The following is a 19,621-nucleotide window of genomic DNA, read 5'->3' as shown; positions in this document are numbered from 1 at the left end:
CTTTGTCTGAGCAGACAGGGTGGAGATCCGCCCACACGCAGTCCAAAATCATAGACACGCACACACACTGACACACACACACTTTCATGCACGTGAACTATTTTCACGTCACCGGTCGAGATTTTAACATAAAGCAATAATTCTGCACTGAAGAATCTGTCAAAGTCCTTAAATTTGGGTAACTTGCGTTTACTGATGGTTAAATATTTAATTATATTAAATTATGTAGTAATAAACAACACACAGATAAATGTTTCTTCATGTATCATGTTAAGGATTTCTGCAAATACTGTTTTATTTCAAAGAAGCCAAATATTAACATCTGCTCTGCTGACCAACATCCACTCATCAAACCAGTCACTAGATGGCAGACTAGACCAAACTGTAGCACAGAAACACACTGATCATCTTACTGGTCACAGCCAGAGGCTTACAAACAGCAATTAAGAGACACAAGGACTTACCAGAATAATCTTTTGTTTTATTAACCCACTGAGACAAGAGGTGCAGTTTTTTATATATATATATATATATATATATATATATATATATACTGTCTGAGGGCAAGTTAGAAAAAAGTGCCTGGAAGGAAATACTGTACAATCACGTTTCAAATGGCTTTCAGAGACGAGACATGAGTTTGATTTGAACAACAGTTTTTTTTATCTTCTTAGTATTAATTATTCATAGAAAAATACAGTTTCTGACGAGCTGCTTCTGCGTCGAAGAGAAGGCATAAGGTGTGCACTCACAGACGCCCAGTTAGAAATATAAAACTGATATAATATATATATAGGCGTTTGTCAAAATTAGTGCAAGATATAAGAGCAAGAATACCGAAACAATGTGTTATGACTGTTTATGTGCATAGTCAGTGGGTGGCAGGCAATGGTTAGACACTTTGTGAACAAACACAGGATCCAGTTGCCATGAAACCATCACAGTTTTTTTTTTTGTTTTTTTTTAACGAAGCTCGTTTTCTGCACCTATTATGGAAATGTATCAGTATGTGGTTCTGGTCTCCTCTCGACCCAGAAAAAGAAAAGATTGAAAGATACCTCAGTGCTCACATGGATTCATAAAGTCACCTATCCAGTTCAGTGTTTCATCTACAATGCGTCAGATCCACAGCTGAGTGAGACTTTAGTGGCGTGACGGCAGAGAAAGATAATTCCTCCCCCTCCTCTACACGGCTAGCGTCCGGGCTGGGGGTCGTGCCCTGTGTCGCCTCCGGCTGTCGAGGAGGTTGAGATGCTGTTGTGTTGGATGGCCTGCAGATGAGACCCAGGACCTACAGGGGAGGGACTTCCTCCAGGGCTCACCCCTGCAGCTGGACACAGAGACAGCTGTCAATCAAAGACCCTGATCCCTGATTGGATCGTCCGTGCGGTTTGTGAGCGTGCAGATGAATGAAAAGCCCAATACAGTTCTGATTACAGGAAAATATCTCTTTTATTTTAACAAATACAAGTAAAAAGACAACAATAGAAAATAGCACACATGCCAATATTGCATTCATCTTTGATCTCCGAAGCTCAACACTTAGTTTAAACACAATGGCTGCTTCCATTTAAGCCACAAGGTGCGTTTTTTTTTTCCTCAATCGTTTTAAGTCACATACAGGTTCAGTTATTGTTGAAGGTTAGCTTTTAGCCTGCCGGAGTGCAAGATAGGCATGGTCTGCATTTCGTTTGCGAGCTAGCTTCATGCAAGGCAGAAAAGACAGCCAGTGCCAGAAATTTGAAGTGCACTCGAGTATTTCAAACACCATCGAGGTCCGGTTCATTAAATGAGTATGAAAGATGACAAAGACAAATTGATTCCTCTTAAGTGGAGAGTTAAGAGTGCAGTGCTTTCCCCTGATTGGCTCTCCGTAGGAATAAAAGTGCATGTACCAACATGTGGAGATGGTGGGGAGTTTGTACTCTTTAAGTGCTCTTTAGAATGAAACAGTTTAAGGTCCCTGTGTGTGCCCAGAGGTGGTTTTGTCGTAACGAGACAGAATGTAACCATGGCGTTTATTCCCTTATGTGCACATACAAGGTATCTGAATATACCCTCAGTGGTGGATGGAGATGATTGGTGTCAGGCGTCTGGAAAAGCTGGTGAGTTTTCTAGAGAGAGGGTGCAGGGTAGAGGGGTTTTACTCACTGGGGTACCCCTGCGCCTCTCTCTGCCGGGCGGTGACAGGACAGTCCTTGTGGGTGAGCAGAATCTGCTTCAGTTGACCCACCTCCGACCTCAACGACGTCACCTCGTTCTGGAAAAAACAAACACTGAGTATCCTCCCGAGAGGTGTGGAGTGTGTGTTTGTGAGTGTGTGCTTGTCGGAGCGCGTCTCACCTGTAGCTGCAGGTTCGTGTGCGTCAGCTCTTCGGCTTTCTTCTCCAGCGATGACACCCAGAGTTTCCTTTTCTGTCGGCAGCGTGTGGCTGCAGCCCGGTTACGTTCCAGAAACTTCTGCCTGCGCTCGTCGGGGTCGTGCTCTGTCGTCCTCCTGCGTCTGTTGCCTCCTCCTCCTCCTCCTCCTCCTGGACCGCTGCAGTTACCACCTGCCTGAAGTGCATGCTGGGAGTGGGAGGGCTGCATCTGCTGTGCAACAGGGGATAACTGCAAACAACAAACACATATTTAAAAAGTAAAATAAGAATAATTAGGCCACTTGTAGCTCTTGACATTATCGAGTTGTTCAGTCGATATAAAGCGTCGCACCTGTGGAGGCACTGACAGGGGCGGTGCAGGTGGAGAGCCCTGGTGCAGGTGCGGAGGCGGTGATTGGTGAGCCTGAGCGTGCGGTACATTCACATTCCCTGACTGGTGAAGCTGGTGGCTGTGGGCGCCACCCGGATGCTGCGGAGGTGCAGGTGGAGCATGACAGCGCTGTTGGTTGTAGGTGAGGGGTGGAGCTGGGAGCTGCGAATGATGGTGGTGAGGAGGATGAGGATGGTGTTGCAGCGGAGGCGCCTGGTGACGCTGCGACATCATCTCCATCATGTGACCCATCGACGTCACGGGGTTGTTGATGGCGACCATTCCCGGGTGGTGCTGTTGGAAATGATGGTGGCTCAGCGTCTGTTTGGACCTCTGAGAGATGAAAAGATAAAAGATACATAGTAAGTTATGCTGCTGAGTGCATGCTGGGATATGTAGGCAGGGAAGAAAGTCCACAGTTCCACTAAAATGAAGCATGTTTTTTCATTATTATATTATTATTATTGCTGTTATTTGTTGGTAGATTCCGATTATTTGCTACCTACTCTTCAACATCTCCTTCAGCATATAAAACACACAGTATGTCATTTCTTCATTGTCAAACAACCACAAAAATTAAAACTACATCTGACGTGACTCAGGTAGAAATGATGAGGTAATATTTTAAAGTCGTATCCACGTTGTGTTTAGTCACTTTCACTCCCCGTCTCACTATCTCTGACGCATCATCTGCAGTTTCCCCAGAAACAACCAAACAAAACAAACTGATACCTCGAGTAAAATGACAGAACATTTGTGCTGAACAAAGGAAACATAACGAGGTCTTGCATGTTTAAATGCTAAAATGTTGCTGTTATATCTTCATTCACAAGATTTTTGCCTAATCTGAGAAAAAAGCAACTTCACGTCCTTTTACGAGTTTTTTTAAAGTTTGAACATGAGGAGCAATGTGAACATTTTCTACTTGAAAACACCATTTTAAAAATGTAAGATTATGACCTGAAAGTGAAGAAACACCAGTGCTGATGTCTCTCCCACTGCTAACAGGACCTGTAGCTACACAGCTAACTGAGTTCACTGGCTAACGGCAGCTGCAGTTTATGTTTTCAGTATGAATGCAACACGTGGCTGATTCCACCAAATGGCTTCTCACTGTTTTAAGTATCAGTTGTAAAATTCAGGACCGTAATATAAAACTTATTTTAAGTTACTGTAGAAAACTAAGAGAAATGTCCTGACTTAAAACACAGATTTTAAAATACATATACATATTGATATATTAAAATTGAACCGTTTATACAAGGAGCTCTACATTAAACATGACTATCTTCCATCTCTGTCACAGAGCGTGAGCGCGTTCGTTACCAGCTAAATTAGTAACAGCAAATCAGCTCCGGACCCTGCAGGCCGCTCCAGGTCAGACAACTTAAATAGCCGCTTCCTGCAGTATCTCATACATCTACGTAACCAAACGTGTTAAAATTAAACTGATTGCTGCTCTCAGACACAATCCAACGCTCTGCCCATCATCACCATTTTCCTAATCGTCCACAACCGCGAAGACAACTGCAGATAAGACGCGTTCCAATAAATGCTGCTGTCTGCAGCCTGATACCTTCACACTTTATCATTCCTGTGTATCATCTGACTAAACAGACTGTACAAGCTAAATTAAACCTCCTCTCACCTTTCTCCTACGCTCAGCAGAGGAGAGGGAGAGGTCATGTTTAGAGCATGACATCACCCCCACCTCCACCGCCTGGCAATATTGCTATCTGTTCCCTGTTACACAATATTTCTTTAAGAGAAGAAGCAGACTTTTTTTCTCTCTCTCTCTCTCTCCTCCCTTCAACCATTCAGCGCCGAAAAAAAGGGAGTACATTTAGCGGGTGCCAAGGATGAGGTCACCGAGCTGTCTGCGCCAGCTTTACCAGCCAGCCAGGCTGCCAGTCAAACACACACACACACACACACACACACACACACTGAACAGGACGGGACACGAGTATTTCAGCTCTGTTTACTACATAGAAACACCCTGACACTGGGGCCTGTGATTACATCATGGATCGCCTCGGACTGGATGACACACCACGTTGATATTTCTGTCTGGAGGGATCAGTGAATGAAGACACGGAACTGTACATGAAACACTGAGCCTCTGTCAAACGCTCACTTTTCCACTGGAGCCGAGCGTGGAGTCACTCTGAACGACGGAGGGGTGTTAATACACCGACAGCGGGGTTGTCTTTCACACCTCGGAAATGCAAAACTACTAACAGCTGGAGCGAGTAAATGACAATAGAACTGAATCAAATCGGTCTAGGGAAGAAGAAGTGTGTGTGTGTGTGTGTGTGTGTGTGTGTGTGTGTGTGTGAGAGAGTTTCAGATGTGAACCTGCGACCTGCTCGGCTCTGAAACCCGAAACCACTTTTCATTCGCCACTCTATATACAAGCTCTGCGCATGAAGTCATAACCTGCGAGTGTGTGTGTGTGTGTGTGTGTGTGTGTGTGTGTGTGTGTGTGTGTGTGTGTGTGTGTGTGTGTACACAGGGCGATTTCACAGTTTGCACTCTGAAGTTGCTTTTGATAGCACACATATCTTTAACAATTCATACGACACGGCCCTGGAAAGAGGAGATGTAAAATTCACGAGGGCAGAGATTGAGAGCATGTCGACACGAGGAAAATAAAACAAACCAAGAAGAAGCCAGAGAGAGCGTGAATGTGGTGACTTCCTGTGGCTGTCCATGTGTGTGTGTGTGTGTGTGCTGAAGTGTAAAGTTACACTCTGTTTCCTGTCCATCCTGATTAGAAGGGAATAAGCTTGTGGTTTGTGGATTTCATTTAAGAGAAGATAAAACAACAGTGGAACCATTAAACGTTAACTTATTTGGGGAAATGCACTTATCTGCTTTCTGGCGCAGAGTTGGATAAGAAGTCTCTCTCATGCTTGCATGTTACATGTATAAAAATGTGAAGCTACAGCCAACAGATGGTTAGCTTAGCTTAGCTTAGCCTAAAGACAGTGGGAAACAGTTATCCTGGCTCGAAAGTTAAACAAAGTCTGCTTATCTGAGTGGCTGCCAGCTGCCACCAGGAGGAAATAATCTGGCACATAATCCCTAATGAAACTGCAAATTATCTCTTTTCACGCTCCGCTTTGAAACTATTCTAACAAGTGAAGTGTAACATGTAAATCTGCGAGCGTTTAAGGTGCTGGTAGGCTGGTTTCATCACCTTTAGCGAGCTGTTCCCCCATGTTTTCAGTCTTTATGCTAAACTAAGATTACTAGCTTCAAGTTTACCGTACAAATATAATATTGCTATAAATCTCTGTAACTGATCTACAACATGGTCTGTAGATTAAGAAACTGGGTCATGACTTCTGGAAAGAGTGTTGCTGTTGAGTAAAAGTAATGTTTTGCCGTCTAGTTCGTTTGAGAGAAGACAGACGTCTCAACAGCTGATATCTCTGTAGAGTCTAGATGAGTGAACAGCAGTACGGTTAAGAGGAAAAATATGGATTTTGTATTTGTTAAACTTTCCCTTTAACACTCAGCTCTGGTTTAAAAACAGGAGTGTTGGTATCAGTTTTCACAAAGCTGCTGGTGTCCACTCAGTGTGTGTGTACACAGTCTTTGGCAAAGCAGACTGCGATTCCCAGAGCAGAGCGGAATAATCCAAAGGCAGAGGAAGAAACTATCAGCGGGTCGAACCGACTGCTCCGTACCTGAGGCGAGGAACAGGAAGGGTTGTGTACCGGACCTGGTATACCCATTACACATGACATCTGCTTCTCTATCTGAAGGAGGGGAGAAGATTGACACAAAAATAACCTTTTCAACCATGACAAGGAAAAAGCTTCACCTCCTGATGTAAAGAGTTCCACACAAGGTCACATCCATTTGGAGTTTGACACTCTTTCATTAATTCATCCACACAAGAGTGAAGTGAATTCTCCTGTCAGCCATGAATATTTCTAGCTCGCAGGTCTTGACCACTCTCGGCCTCTATACCTGCATCTATAAATCATAGTGCACGTGTGTTTGTATGTGCGTGAGCTGAGCCGGTCGACCATACTCACGGGCATGTGCTGAGCAGATGCCCCTTGCATGGCGGGGTCCGGCAGGGTGCCAGGTAAGGAGGCCGGCAGCGGTTGTCGGTGTCTGTTCCTCATGTGGAGGAGGGAGGACAGCGGCCCGGGAACTGGCCTGTGGTCAGCCACAAAGAGAGACACAGAGAGAGAGAGAGGGGGGGGAGTCATGCCAGAGAGCCGTCCACAGCTACAGTTTCACTAATCCGGGTTCAGAGAGAGGTGCAGGTTGCAACATTTATAGCCGGGTCTTCATGGCAGACAGAGGTGAGACTGAGATAGACGGACGTGGTTAAAAAAGGTCAGTGTGGAAACCGGGGAAGGATAAACAGATGACATAAGAAGAGGGATAACTGACTCGATCTGTCACTGCATTTTCTGAGTTACCCTAAGACGTAAAAACAACGTGAGCTCGGTGTGTTTTCAGAAACGATGTCCTACGATAATCCACAAATCTCAACGTGAACAGTTCTGCAAACAAAAATATTCCCTGTGAAAACTATTGTTCTTCGGATAATCCAGAATAACATGGACTTTGTTTTTGGAAAAGAGTCGTTTCCATCCAAACGTTCTTTTCACCTCTGCTGCTCTGAGGTGAAGGCAGCGTTGCCAGGTTTGGTGGTTTACCTCCCAAACAGACTAGTTTTCACTTGACTGGCTGAGTAAGAAGTATGTGATTGTATCTGGCTTATTTTATTTCTCATTCAAAATGTTTTTTGTTCATGTGTCTGAGATAAATCTGTTCCATCTGATTAACGTGACAGAATATCTCTAACTGTTGTACATGTGGTGGGTTTAGTTTTTCTGAATTCAAACTATGAGAACTAAAAATCAGAGCCCTTGTTTTAGTCCTAATGGCTTAATTCATCTTATTACCTACCATTTGCGTTTCAAAAATTAAGGTCAAGATGACTTAAAGTGATTAATGTTGTCTAGATGAAGGTATTTTTGCGACTAGAGCAAAAAATGACGACATCTACCAGTTAAATACTGGCTGCCTGACTCACCAGCCACAAAAACAATGGTAATTCATTAAGTAGCTCGTATTTGATCCGTTTATTTAACCTATTTTTTTCTATTTTCACACGAACAAACAGCAAAGACAATTTAAAGATCACTGGATGAAAAAGTTCATTTTGCACCTTGTTCGCAAAACCGTGTGTGTATATGTGTGTGTGTGCCTGTTATTTAAAAAAAAAAAACTGCATTACACACCAGTGGAGAATAAAAGGTTTAAGGTTCTTTCTGGGCTGTTTGGTGTCAGTCAGATCTGGCAACACTGGGTGGAGGATGTGTGAAATGTGGGCACATAAAACCAAAAGCTACAAACCACAAGAAGTAAGTGAGAAAAAATGCAGTTTTATAATGTGGGACGACAAACACTTCAAATCTGGGCAAAAGAACCAGCTGAACTAAAACTGAATACATAAAAATGTTACTGTGTTTGACATAAACAGAGGTGTGAGGTGAAGCGCCGACAGTGGAAACTATGAGGAGGTGACAATAGAAAAAACAGAGATAATTTTGTAGGAGAGAGCGACAGATTGAGAGGCGGCAGAGACGCTGGGGGATCACAGCGGGGGACGTGGAGACCCGGGGTGCCATGTGCTGACCTAACCGCTCTGGCTCTCATCCAATCGGACAGCGTGGGCCTCTGTGACCACGCTGAGGTCATCGGCACTGATGTCATCACTGAATCTGGGGTATGCGGCCCAACAAAGTACAGACAACAAAGTACAGGCAAACCAAAACAGCATTTCCTAACGTAACCACAACAAGTTCTGCCGGGCCCACGGCCAGACACTCAGAGACCAGGTCGCTATGGAAATCGGTGATAAACACGGGGGGAAACACTCCGACACTCGATCCATGTTGTTCATGTAGCAACACTTAGCTGGTTTCACTGACCAACATGCTGTCTGGATTCAGCTGGCGCTGCTTTACTGTACCATAACGGACTGTCAGCTCTCTCTCCGCTGACCGTCATGTCCGATCAGGTCCTGGACAGATGTTCGGAGCCTCTTATGTCACTGAACTTATTTGTACCTTGCGTCATCTAAACAACATCGCAGATTTGTTTGTCTTCAACATGTGTTGCAATCATCAGTCAGTTATAGGTCTGATGACGGCTGGAGCGAAGGCTTTTATTTCGATGAGCGGGAACCTGAGGTGTTAACGAACTTTGTCCGCTGGTTTGAGACCTTTGCTGGGCGTCGATCCCTCCCTCACCTTATTTCCTGTCCGTCTCTACTGTCTACTCTCCAATAAAGGCATAAAATAGCACAAACACTTTAATGACATGAATTAATGACAAAATAAAGTGTGCTAACGTTTAAAGAAATACTGAAAAAAGTTTTACAGTTGGCGACAGAAGCTGAAAAGAGAGAAGAAAGTAGATGAAGCAGCGAAAACTGTCTCATTCTGTTTTTGTTTGTTGTTGTTTGTTGATGTTGATACGATACCAATAATTGAATATATTTAATTCCAACATGACTAGAATAGAAGGACGTAAACCCAAATCCAGCTCTGAAACGTCAGGAAGAGAAAGAGCAGCCGTCGGTCAGATGAAAGACAGGAACTCCTCTAATCTAACCGGCTGATAACCAGGGAGCCGTGGAAGCTGCACGGGCCGCTGAGACTCCCGTCTGGTTCTGAGTCCGAACAGACATAACAGAGGCCGTGTTTGGGTGGCAGGGTGGGTGGCGGCGGGTCTGAGTGGGTGTTATGCGTCTCTTTTGCGACGACTTTGTTCTCTCAGTAAACTGAAGTTAGATTTCTCCTCCTGCTTTCTCTCAGTTCATTAGTGCAGTGATAAATTATGCAGGGGGGGGAAACGGCAGTCTGCGCGAGACGGAATGAGTTATACTGCGTCCAAAAGCCGGATGGGCGAGGACCGAGGAGAGGAGAGGAAGAACGAGTGAGACAAGACAAAGTTAAAAGGAAAAGCACGTGTGTGTGTGTGTGTGTGCGATGAAGAGTGTGTGTACAGTCGGATGGCGTTTGCTGCGTTTATATGAGCGTACTCACCCTGAGTGTGTGAGCATGGAGGGAGCCTGTGTGATGACAGAACCGGACTGGGAGGAGGACAGAACCTGCTGGGCTGCCAGGCTGCAGCTGGAGGCCATCATGGTGCCATGAGACTGAGGGTGCTGCAGCGGGTGGGTCTGAGGGTGGTGCAGCGGCGGCTGGGGGTGCTGCAGCTGGAGCTGGGGTTTGAGCTGGTTCGTACAGGAGGGCCCATTATGAGACAGCGTCTGTGGGGGAGACGATACTCAAGTACTGCACTTCAATCCCAAATCTGACATATTTGTACTTAACTTCAGTCCTTTCTTTTCATGCCGCTTTATACTTTCTAAATCCACTACATTTATCTGTAGTTATTAGTTGCATTAGAAATTAAAATTTTAAACACAAATCATATAAAGAGTTTGTAAAAATGTGATGTTTTGTTGTAAACTGAGCTACTCAACAATTTATACAAATACAGCTGAAACAATCAAGAGTTAAAATAAACAGAACCTCCATACTGACGACGCTAAACGGCTAAAATGTGACAACATCAGTTTGTATAAAATGTATTGTTCGTGTTTTATAAATTAAATATTACTAATAATTAACTAAGTATTTGTAATTTGTAACAACAAACATTCAGGTGATCTCTGACTGTCGGTTCACACGTTGTTAATCAGTTAACACATATTTATCAATTAATCATTAATCATTCACATTCCTACTAGCAACCACATTATGTGAAGACATTTCAAGTAATTTTAATGTATTTTGTCATATTTTGAGGTTATGACAGGATTAATAATTTTATATACCAAACACTTGATTAATGGCATTAATCAACTTGATAAATAGATATAATGCTATTAGCAGCTTTATTATTTTTATAATTTCCTGATTATATTCACAAACTTTTACTTAAAGTGGCAACAGACAACTTTTCCACCCTCATGTTTATAAGTGATATTATTACTGCCACAGTAAACAACAACACAGGACAGAAGGTGAGTCTGTAACAGAACTGGATCACCTGTTAACCTTCCTTTTACTCATGAATGTACAGTGACATCAGTGTTTATAAAGAACCAGTGTGAACATAAAGGATCTGAATACTTCCTCCATCACTGGTGTTCATGATTATCGTGTGTGTGTGCATGCATGCATGCATTTGTTTAGGTGAGAGTGAGTGTGTGTGTGTGTGTGTGTGTGTGTGTGTGTGTGTGTGTGTGTGTGTGTGTGTGTGTGCATTTGATGTCTAGCTGTTTAATTCTCAGGGAGAACGTGATCGCGCGGTGTGTCTTTCCTCACAGCAGGTCAGATATCTGCAGCCGTCTGATTGGGTCTGACTGCTTTAATCTCCATCACATTCAAGTGTCACTCAAAACGCTCACCTGACAGGAACACACCTATCAAGCAATTCTTCTTATTGTTGGTTTACGTTTGTCTGTAAAATTCACCTGTTTGCTCTTTTCCTCTTCTTGTGCTTGAAGGAACTCCTCCTCTATCTCTTTGAACAGACCGACCTCTTCACAGTTCTGCAGAAATCGTGTCGGCGTCGGAGTCTGGTCTGGACGCATCACGTACAAAAACACACACAGAGAAAGAGGAAGACATGTTTCAGACACAAACAGGCTTATTTGCTCTACGAGTTGTGATGCTGAGTCTCCTCTCAGCCGCGCTCTCTGTCTCTCTCTGTGATAACATCAGTCCGTCTCTCTGAGCCGTCTAAACATGCAGAGGTCAGAGGTCAGCCGGGCTCTTTGTTTTGACATGAGATTTCCTGCAGGAGGCGTGACAGGCTGCAGAGACAGAGACGCAGAGGGAGAGTCTGCAGAGGTTAGATGTCACGCTGATGTTTACATCCAGACACACAGCTGTTGCTATGGTTACAGACTGTCACGTGACACCGTCCCAATGGCGAGTCCGGATCAAGGCGGATCCTCAGCCACGATCAAGCACCTATCCAGCATCCTTCACTGGCACAAAAGAGGCTTTTACATTTCTAACAATAAGACTGTGACGTACAACTGGATCAGAACGCTGACGCGAAATCATGTCTCAGAGCTGCTGGATCGCTTGTTTCTCCTTCAAATAGCTGCAAATCTGTTTTATTTAAAGTCTCAGAGGAGTTAAGAACCACAGCATTAATAATTTGTAGTTGCATGCGGTGCACTTCAGGGTAAGATTGGTGTTTTTTTAAAGACATTTTTTGTCTTATTCTTATTTTTGCGATGGCAAAGATGATGCAAAGAAGCATTTATACCGTCACGGGACACAAAGTCTCCCTCTAAATCCCGTGATAATTTGATTCTCTTTGGGTTAGCAGCTCTTTGAGCTGGATGACCCATTTTCCATCCACTTGAAAGAAGCGGAAGAAGATGAGGAATTTACAAAACCGAGTGCAGTTTTGTATGTAGAATCAAGTCGAGTCGATCAATCAATGTGGAATTATTTTTCAATTTCAGTTGTTTTAGTTATTTCTCAAGCAACAATGCAAAAGATTGTCTAGTTCCAGCTTGTTAAATGTGATGATTTGCTGCTTTTCTCTCTATTTTATGATTGTAACCTTTGTTATTTTATTGTTTTATGACAAAACAACCATTCCAGGAAGTAATGGACACATGAATAAGTAGTGGGGACTCTTCCCTACTGTACTATATTTACACACATTACATACTGTATTTACATACAATAAGCCAGTGTGTCAGTAATGAATTGCGCTGACTGTCCTTCTGATGCTGTTCAACTATCCAGCAAACTGATATAGTTACACTCACATCCTGGTGCACAAAATGTTGCAGTAAATTCCTCCTTACGTCACTCCTCCTGCTATATTGTCTCCTACAGCTGCCTGCAAAGTCCAAATAAAGACATTAAAGTTGTGTGTTTTTAAATCAAAGTGGGCCTCCACTGATGACACGTATCAGCGTGTGTGCTCTGATCTGATGGAGTACACTCGCTGTCCGCGGTGCAACATGAGCGGCTCTGTTTCACAGCACAGACTATCTGAGGGAAGGAAGCCTGTATCGAGCTTATCTGATTTCATACTGTATAACGTAGCGTCATCATTTTTTCATCAAGCGCTGATCCTGAAAAGAGGTCACCACACACACACACACACACACACACACACACACACACACACAGCAACATATAGCATGTCTAAGTAGCTAAGAAGGAAACTCTGCTCATTAAAACCAGATACTGTACACAAACATCACGTTACTTGTCTGTTTTTTCTGTGTTTTTTCACGTTTGCGCTGCCTCACCTGTGAAAGCTGTGTCCACCTTGATGGAGGAGAACTTGAGGGTCATCTCATGTTTGTGTCTGTGGATGATCAGATGCTCCTCTAACTGGAAGCGCTGCAGCACAAAGACACAGATGTTCGGTTTAATCAGCTGGTACCTCTAATAGTTACCTGATCAGAACCTTTCTGTTGGACACTGTAGCGCTCCAGGTGAAAAAGGAGTGAAAGGGAATGTTTGTAATTAATTCAATCAGCAACTGCTCTGATAGTTTGATTAATCGGTTTGAGTAAGTTTTGAAGGAGAAAAGACAAATTTAACATTTAACACAGCTCTTTTTCTTTTCATTTTTCATCTACTTTTATTCTGACTATAATTCTTTCTGTCACATGAATGTTGACAGTATGACCCGGTGCATTTCATCTAATAAATTAAATGTTAAATTGTGTGAATCCTATAATTATCAGCCTAGAAATATATTGCATCCAGTCTCTTTTCTGCTGGTATACAAACACCACGGCTACATATTGTTCAGTGATACTTCCCACAGTTAATAATCATGTCATAATGACTCTTCTGCTATGTTAAATTATGTTATATCACTCATCATATACTTGTTTTATTCTGTCAGGATTAAATAATCTGCCTGCAAATTATATTGTTACCGTGATATGAGAATAAATCACCTTAGATTTTAAATATCAGTTTTATGATGCAAACTTTGTCTTTTCCTGGTTTTAAAGGCTCAATAACATTAAAAGTAACGTTTCTTTCTGTACTTAAGAGACTGTTTTACTTATTCTGATTCTTCTAATCATCACATCCACATTGCTGGTGTTTATTTAAAGGTGCACTATGTAGTTCTAGATTCAAACTGTGTTCTGGGGACTGTATTTTCCCTTGAGTTACTATTAGAAATCTCATCGTTGAAGTAATTACTGATAATCCACCTATAACATCGTCACAGTGTTGATTGTTGATGATGAGGAGCTTGTGATGAGATTTCTGGGTATCAAGATATATAATGTGTTGCAATATAGCCTAAAAATATTGCAGTGTTGTTTCATCACCCAGCCCTGAGATGTAACACACACATTGCATCCAACTGACCTGAGAGCAGCCCGGGGCGCCGCACACATAAGGCCTGTCCTGTTTGTCATTCATGTCATACACAAGCCTGCAACACAGAGAAGACAAGAACAACACGTTAACCTGCAGCCTCGTCACGTTGCGTGTAGGGAAGTCTGTCTTTACTGTGCGATGATTTCAGTTCTCTGTTCTGTGTTTTTATCCTCACAGACAGAATGCCCTCAGATTCAGTTATCGTCCTATTATCATGTCTTTATTGTGGAAGCGGTGTGTAATGAGGTAGATGCCACAGATGATGGATGTTTCACCCTGAGACACAACATTATCTCCAGGAAAATGATCCCTTTGGTGCCGGCAGGAGTGCAGCAGTCCTGGCGTCTGACAGCACCGCAGTCGTTTTATTAGGACGAGTGCTATAATACAATGTGTTTGTATTGTGGAGACATATGTTGTGGAGCTCGTACAGAGTCAGGATCATCGCTCGTCTGTGGTGTGATTGTCTCAGGCTACGATTAGACTTTCATCTGGGCATCAGTTGATAATACGAGGGCTATGAGAGGATGCATGCTTTCCGTGCATGACACAAAGTCATCATGAGGTAAAAATATCAACACAAACACACAACTGAGTGCACAAGCGGCGCTCTCACCCAGGCTTGACCCGCTCAGATCCTCGCTGGAGATATCAAGCCAGTGATGGGGAGCAATTAAGACTCATCTGAAGTGAGAGCAAAGAGGAAGAAGACTTCAACTCGTCGACCTCGAGCATTCCTCCGAGCTGAGCGTCAGCAAAACAAGACTCACACACTTGTAGAGAGGACGCAGAGGTCAGCAGTGTGACCCTGCCGCGACTCTGCTCATCCACTGACAGCTGCCCGGAGGAGGAAGTGATCGAGGAATTGATAAAGGAGGCTGAGAAAGCTTATTCACAGGTACACACACACACACACACACACACACACACACACACACACTTTGAAAACTTGCGTGAGAGGAAAAGCGCTGAGACGACGCTAAAGTGGGTCCTGATGTTATGGGAAAGAGTGAGAGCGAGGGGGGAGAGAGAGGGGAGAGAGTACAGGCTTCCATAAGAAATGGAAAGTGTGTGCAGGGGTGGAGGAGGAGGAGGTGGAGAGTGACATCAAGGTGATGGAGAGGGGAATGGAAAGGACAAGTGGCAGTGAGAGAGAGAGCGAGAGAGAGAGAGAGAGAGAGAGAGAGAGAGAGGAGGACACAATGGAAGAGAGGAGGAATGAGGGTGGGAGGTGGCAGAGGGAGGGAGGGAGGCCTGCTCCTCCTGACAGGTTCGAACCTGCCTCGGCCCCCATTTTCCAACCCCTGGCAAGTAGAGGTGACTTCATAGGTGTGTGTGTGTGTGTGTGTGTGTGTGTGTGTGTGTGTGTGTGTGTGTTTAAAGACAGAAATCAGCTGAACAAAGATAAAGAATAAAAAAAAAGTTTGATATTATTTTGATATAAGTGTAGTTAATGTAATGGCAGCTGCAGTGTGAGTGACAGCTGCGCTATAATCAGATATACACGAGTTAATTATCTTCTACAGATTATAATAATTATTATTATTGATTGTTTTTACCTCTCAATTGTGCTCGCGCGAGATCAGCAGACTCAGCACTTTTCCAGCAAAAAAAAAAAAAAAAAAAAAAAAATCCCGTCTGTCAGAGCGGTTACATCAATGCAGTGACGTCACCCTTAATACATAAATCCAACAACATGTTGCCAGTTCAACGCGGATTAATATCTTTGAGGCGACCGAATTACAAGAGTTTCTTTTCTTTCTTTTTTTTTCCCGCTTCCTCTCCCCGTCTGCTCGTCTGCTCGACACTTCACATCACCGCAGAGGTCCAAACGACACGAAACACGCAGAAGTTTGGATTAAACACATAAAGTCCGGCTCCAGCTACTCACTGCTCCTCTAAGTTGCCATGTTTGATGGATGAATGTCAACAAAAACGCCGGACCGCTCGCACCGGCTCGGGGGGGTTGAGGTTGAGGGGGTGGGGGGCGCTCAAACGGGGCAGCGGTTCCGACCAGAAAACTCCTCCGTCAGCGTCTCTTGTGCGTGTCGCGGTGCGTATCCTGTCCCGGTACCGCTCCGGAGAACAACCTGTTCAGCTCATAAACAAGCCCGGCACAGCTGTACGGAGGGTGCTGTCACACCCCCCAAATAGACGCTCTCTCTCGCTCAGCCCGTCCGCCGTGATGACCCGCACCAGAACACACAGACAACAGCACCAGAACTTTTTTTTTTTTTTCCCAGCAGCGCGAAATAAATAAGCCGACAGCGCGCGTGTAGTCAGGACGCGTGAAGTTTTTTTTGTGAATGGAAGTTAAACTGCGGAGGCTTACCTACAGGTCGAGAGGGACGAGCGGCGCTCCGGAGAGGAACCACGTTGGACTGGAGCGGGATTACAATACGATCTATTTACAGAAGCATTACATCACCCTCCCGGTGACGTCACGTGGGATTCCTGAACTTCTAAATCATTGCGGTCCCGTACGGAGAGAGGGGGGGAGAGGAGGGGGGGGCGGGGTTATGACACCGGCCGGTAGGGGGGCGAGACGGACGAGACAGCAACATGGTGGAGGTGGACGGACCAGAACCGTCAGACGAGCGGAGTCAGACACACCAACCGCAACGTGACGGGACACGGGGCAGACCGGGTGGGCGGATGAAACCCAGCCTCTGAGTGTCTGACTGAAGCGGGACGTCCCAGCGTCGGAACCGAGCCTGTATGCGTCAGAAATGAGCAACAGCCCCCGAGGTGATTCTCTCCTTCGCAAAACTTTACGCAGGGTTCTGATGGAGTCGTGTTACTGTTGGAGGAAAAGTGGTACCTTGAAACATAAAGCAGCAGTCTGATGTGAAGAGAGCAGGTTCGACCCAGACTGATCCTGACAGAAGAAACTCGAACAACAACAACAACAACAACAACAACAACAACAACAATAATAATAATAATAATAAATGATATTTTTTATTGTTTTATTTATCTCATTGTGAACAAGATGTAACACTAAAACGTTACCTACAAATTCTAAATTATATAATTGCAGTTTAAAATGTACACTGTTCTTATATATTATGATATAATTATTACATATAACTATGTATGTACTCCTGTATACATATTGGCGTATACAGATCATCCAACACTGTGACTGACATGTCCTTCACGCTGTTGGCTGATACACTCATATAATCTTCATGTATATGAATTAATATACTCATTTATCCATTCAGTATTAATTCTGCTGTACTATTTCTGTTTATTGACAACTTACAGAAACACTTTGTCTGATTATAGACACTGTATTATTTATATATACGCCTACTTTGTATTTTGTGGCATCTTGTTGTTACCTGTGTGTATTCTTCTTCCCTACAGACCGTCTGATAACTTTCTTTCAGGAACATTGAGAGTAATTTAATAACCACAGTGAAATAACCTGCGTGCTAATACAGCTGATTGTGACCTCTTTATCAAAAGAAACACACATTTATGATTAGATAACCATCAATCGAGCAACTGAACTGAATGAACATACACAATTATTATACAAATATGGATTATAACACATATAAGATGCATTTACCTGGATGTTGCCTGTAGTCTTACTAATGTCAGAGCCGCCACGTGACGTATCGACAGTAACATCAGCTTATTATTGGATCATACTTACTGTTGTTACAAGATTTATGTGAGAGAAGCGACTTCAAAAGTCACAAAAGCAGTGGAGCGCTGGTGAGAGAGTGTGACACGTTGTGATAGACTGGGTCTATTGTTACCATCAGTGCATCCACAGTCATCACACACTGGCTGCTATTGTGTGTTTGATATGATGTCATAAGTCATGATCAGGGCAAGGAGTCGCACTTCTCCCTGACACAAGCTTGTGTCATGTTTTACAGGCGCAGCTTCACAGTTAAGAAGTTGATTTCCGCTGTATTTTGTTATTAAATATGAACTCTTCGTACTTATTCAGAACATAAACAGCTAATGGCCCATTGTTTTGAAATTTGATCAAATTGTTGAGATGATGCCATGAAGCCTCGACAAACTAAAAGGAGGGACTTCGGTCATTCACATCTCCGCTGAGCTAATCCGTGGAGTAATATCTCTGCCATGTTTGGTCAGGCTTTCCGGTGAACAGAGGGATTTGGTTTTGTTGTGGTAGAAAGTGCAGAGTGGGACCCACCCAACTCCACTGACTCATCGTCCACCAATCGCCTAAAGTATTCAAATCCCGGCAGCCATGGCAACCAGAAGAAACAGGAAGTTGTGGTGATGTCACTCTGTGTTTTGAGCTCTTCCCCCGTGTGGATGTGAATCACTGAGATTTGTTTTCAGTGAAGATAAGGGATGTTTTTTACAGCACGTGTGTGTGCAGAGTCGCACCGAAGAGTGTATGACGGCAGCCAGGAAGTCTCCGGCCGTCACCCCGGAGCAGACAATGCCACTGAGATTACAGCCGCCTCCATAACTCACCGGTTATACCAGCCATTACCATCTGGCATCTTTGCCTCTGCATGGCTTTTAACAGCCAGACTGGGAGCTCTAGAGCCGCCCGTCCAGAACCTGATGATGTCACCTTGTCTGTAAAAAATATGGCGTTTCAGGTCAAAGGTCAAACAAACTTGCTGACCTGAATCCCCACGATCCTCTCTGCACCTACATCTGGCTCGGCTGCCAAACTGTTCATTTGATGCACGGCGGTTTACGACTATTTCTATCACAGAACAGATACTTTAAGCAGCGTCCATGTGTGCGAGTTATATTCATCTGATTATATAATGAGATGGCTGGTGTTAAATTTGCATCCAGCTATGCCCTCACATGCAGATCCACGCAGGAGCCGACAAAAAAAAAAAAAAAAACATGAACAGAAATTGTTCGCTGGCACATTGCAATCTTTTTTTTTTTTTTTTTTAAATCTGAGAGCAGCTGATAATCAGAATATCTGTGCTGGTCTGAAATCAATCCAAACTGTTACACTGTGCGCCACCCGCAGACCTCAGATGAGATGATGTCATGCACCACGAACTCCTCGCTGTATCTCGCTCTCTCTTTCTTGCATTTCACAACACATGCTACCACTTCTCATTTACGTAACGGTGCGAGGAACTGCGTCACTGTCGCAGAGCTCTGATACAACATGTGTGCGTAATGAGTGTGTTTATGTTGCCTGAGTGTGTGTGTGTGTGTCTGCATGTTTGTGTGTAAGAGAGAACATCTGTGTCTGGGCCGATGAAGTCACTGGGTTTCTATACTGTACATGTGCAGACGCCGGTGATGTCATGTTGTTTGTGTGAGTGAGTGAGTGAGTGTGTGTGTGTTTGGATCTACTTGAATCTGTGGATTGGAGTTTTATTTAATGTTTTTAATAGTGTGTGTGCGTGTGTGTTTCATAAGGTCGGGTAGAAAGAGGGCAGTCAGGGAAAACAGCGAGA

General features: G+C 43.9%; 1 protein-coding gene across 7 annotated transcripts; it reads right to left on the bottom strand.

Annotated features, from left to right (window-relative positions):
* Positions 1–535: 535 nt before the first annotated feature.
* LOC119015778 (cyclic AMP-responsive element-binding protein 5-like) lies at positions 536–17,890 on the bottom strand. 7 transcript variants are annotated; one of them, XM_037091909.1, is made up of 11 exons: positions 17,767–17,889; positions 14,175–14,241; positions 13,088–13,181; positions 11,276–11,385; positions 9,837–10,063; positions 6,801–6,927; positions 6,447–6,518; positions 2,713–3,084; positions 2,344–2,610; positions 2,152–2,260; positions 536–1,330 (listed from the first exon to the last, which is right to left on the bottom strand). In XM_037091909.1, the coding sequence occupies exons 1-11, from the start codon at positions 17,826–17,828 to the stop codon at positions 1,194–1,196; spliced, it is 1,644 nt and encodes a 547-aa protein (XP_036947804.1). In that variant the 5' UTR covers positions 17,829–17,889; the 3' UTR covers positions 536–1,193. The 7 variants fall into 7 exon arrangements, with proteins under 7 accessions (XP_036947804.1, XP_036947806.1, XP_036947808.1 ...); XM_037091911.1 differs by lacking the exon at positions 17,767–17,889 and adding an exon at positions 16,519–16,607; XM_037091913.1 differs by lacking the exon at positions 17,767–17,889 and adding an exon at positions 16,523–16,601.
* Positions 17,891–19,621: the final 1,731 nt, after the last annotated feature.

The sequence above is a fragment of the Acanthopagrus latus genome, chromosome 3 (genome assembly GCF_904848185.1).
Source record: "Acanthopagrus latus isolate v.2019 chromosome 3, fAcaLat1.1, whole genome shotgun sequence".
NCBI lineage: Eukaryota > Metazoa > Chordata > Actinopteri > Spariformes > Sparidae > Acanthopagrus > Acanthopagrus latus.
This window is presented reverse-complemented; position numbering and strand designations above follow the sequence as displayed.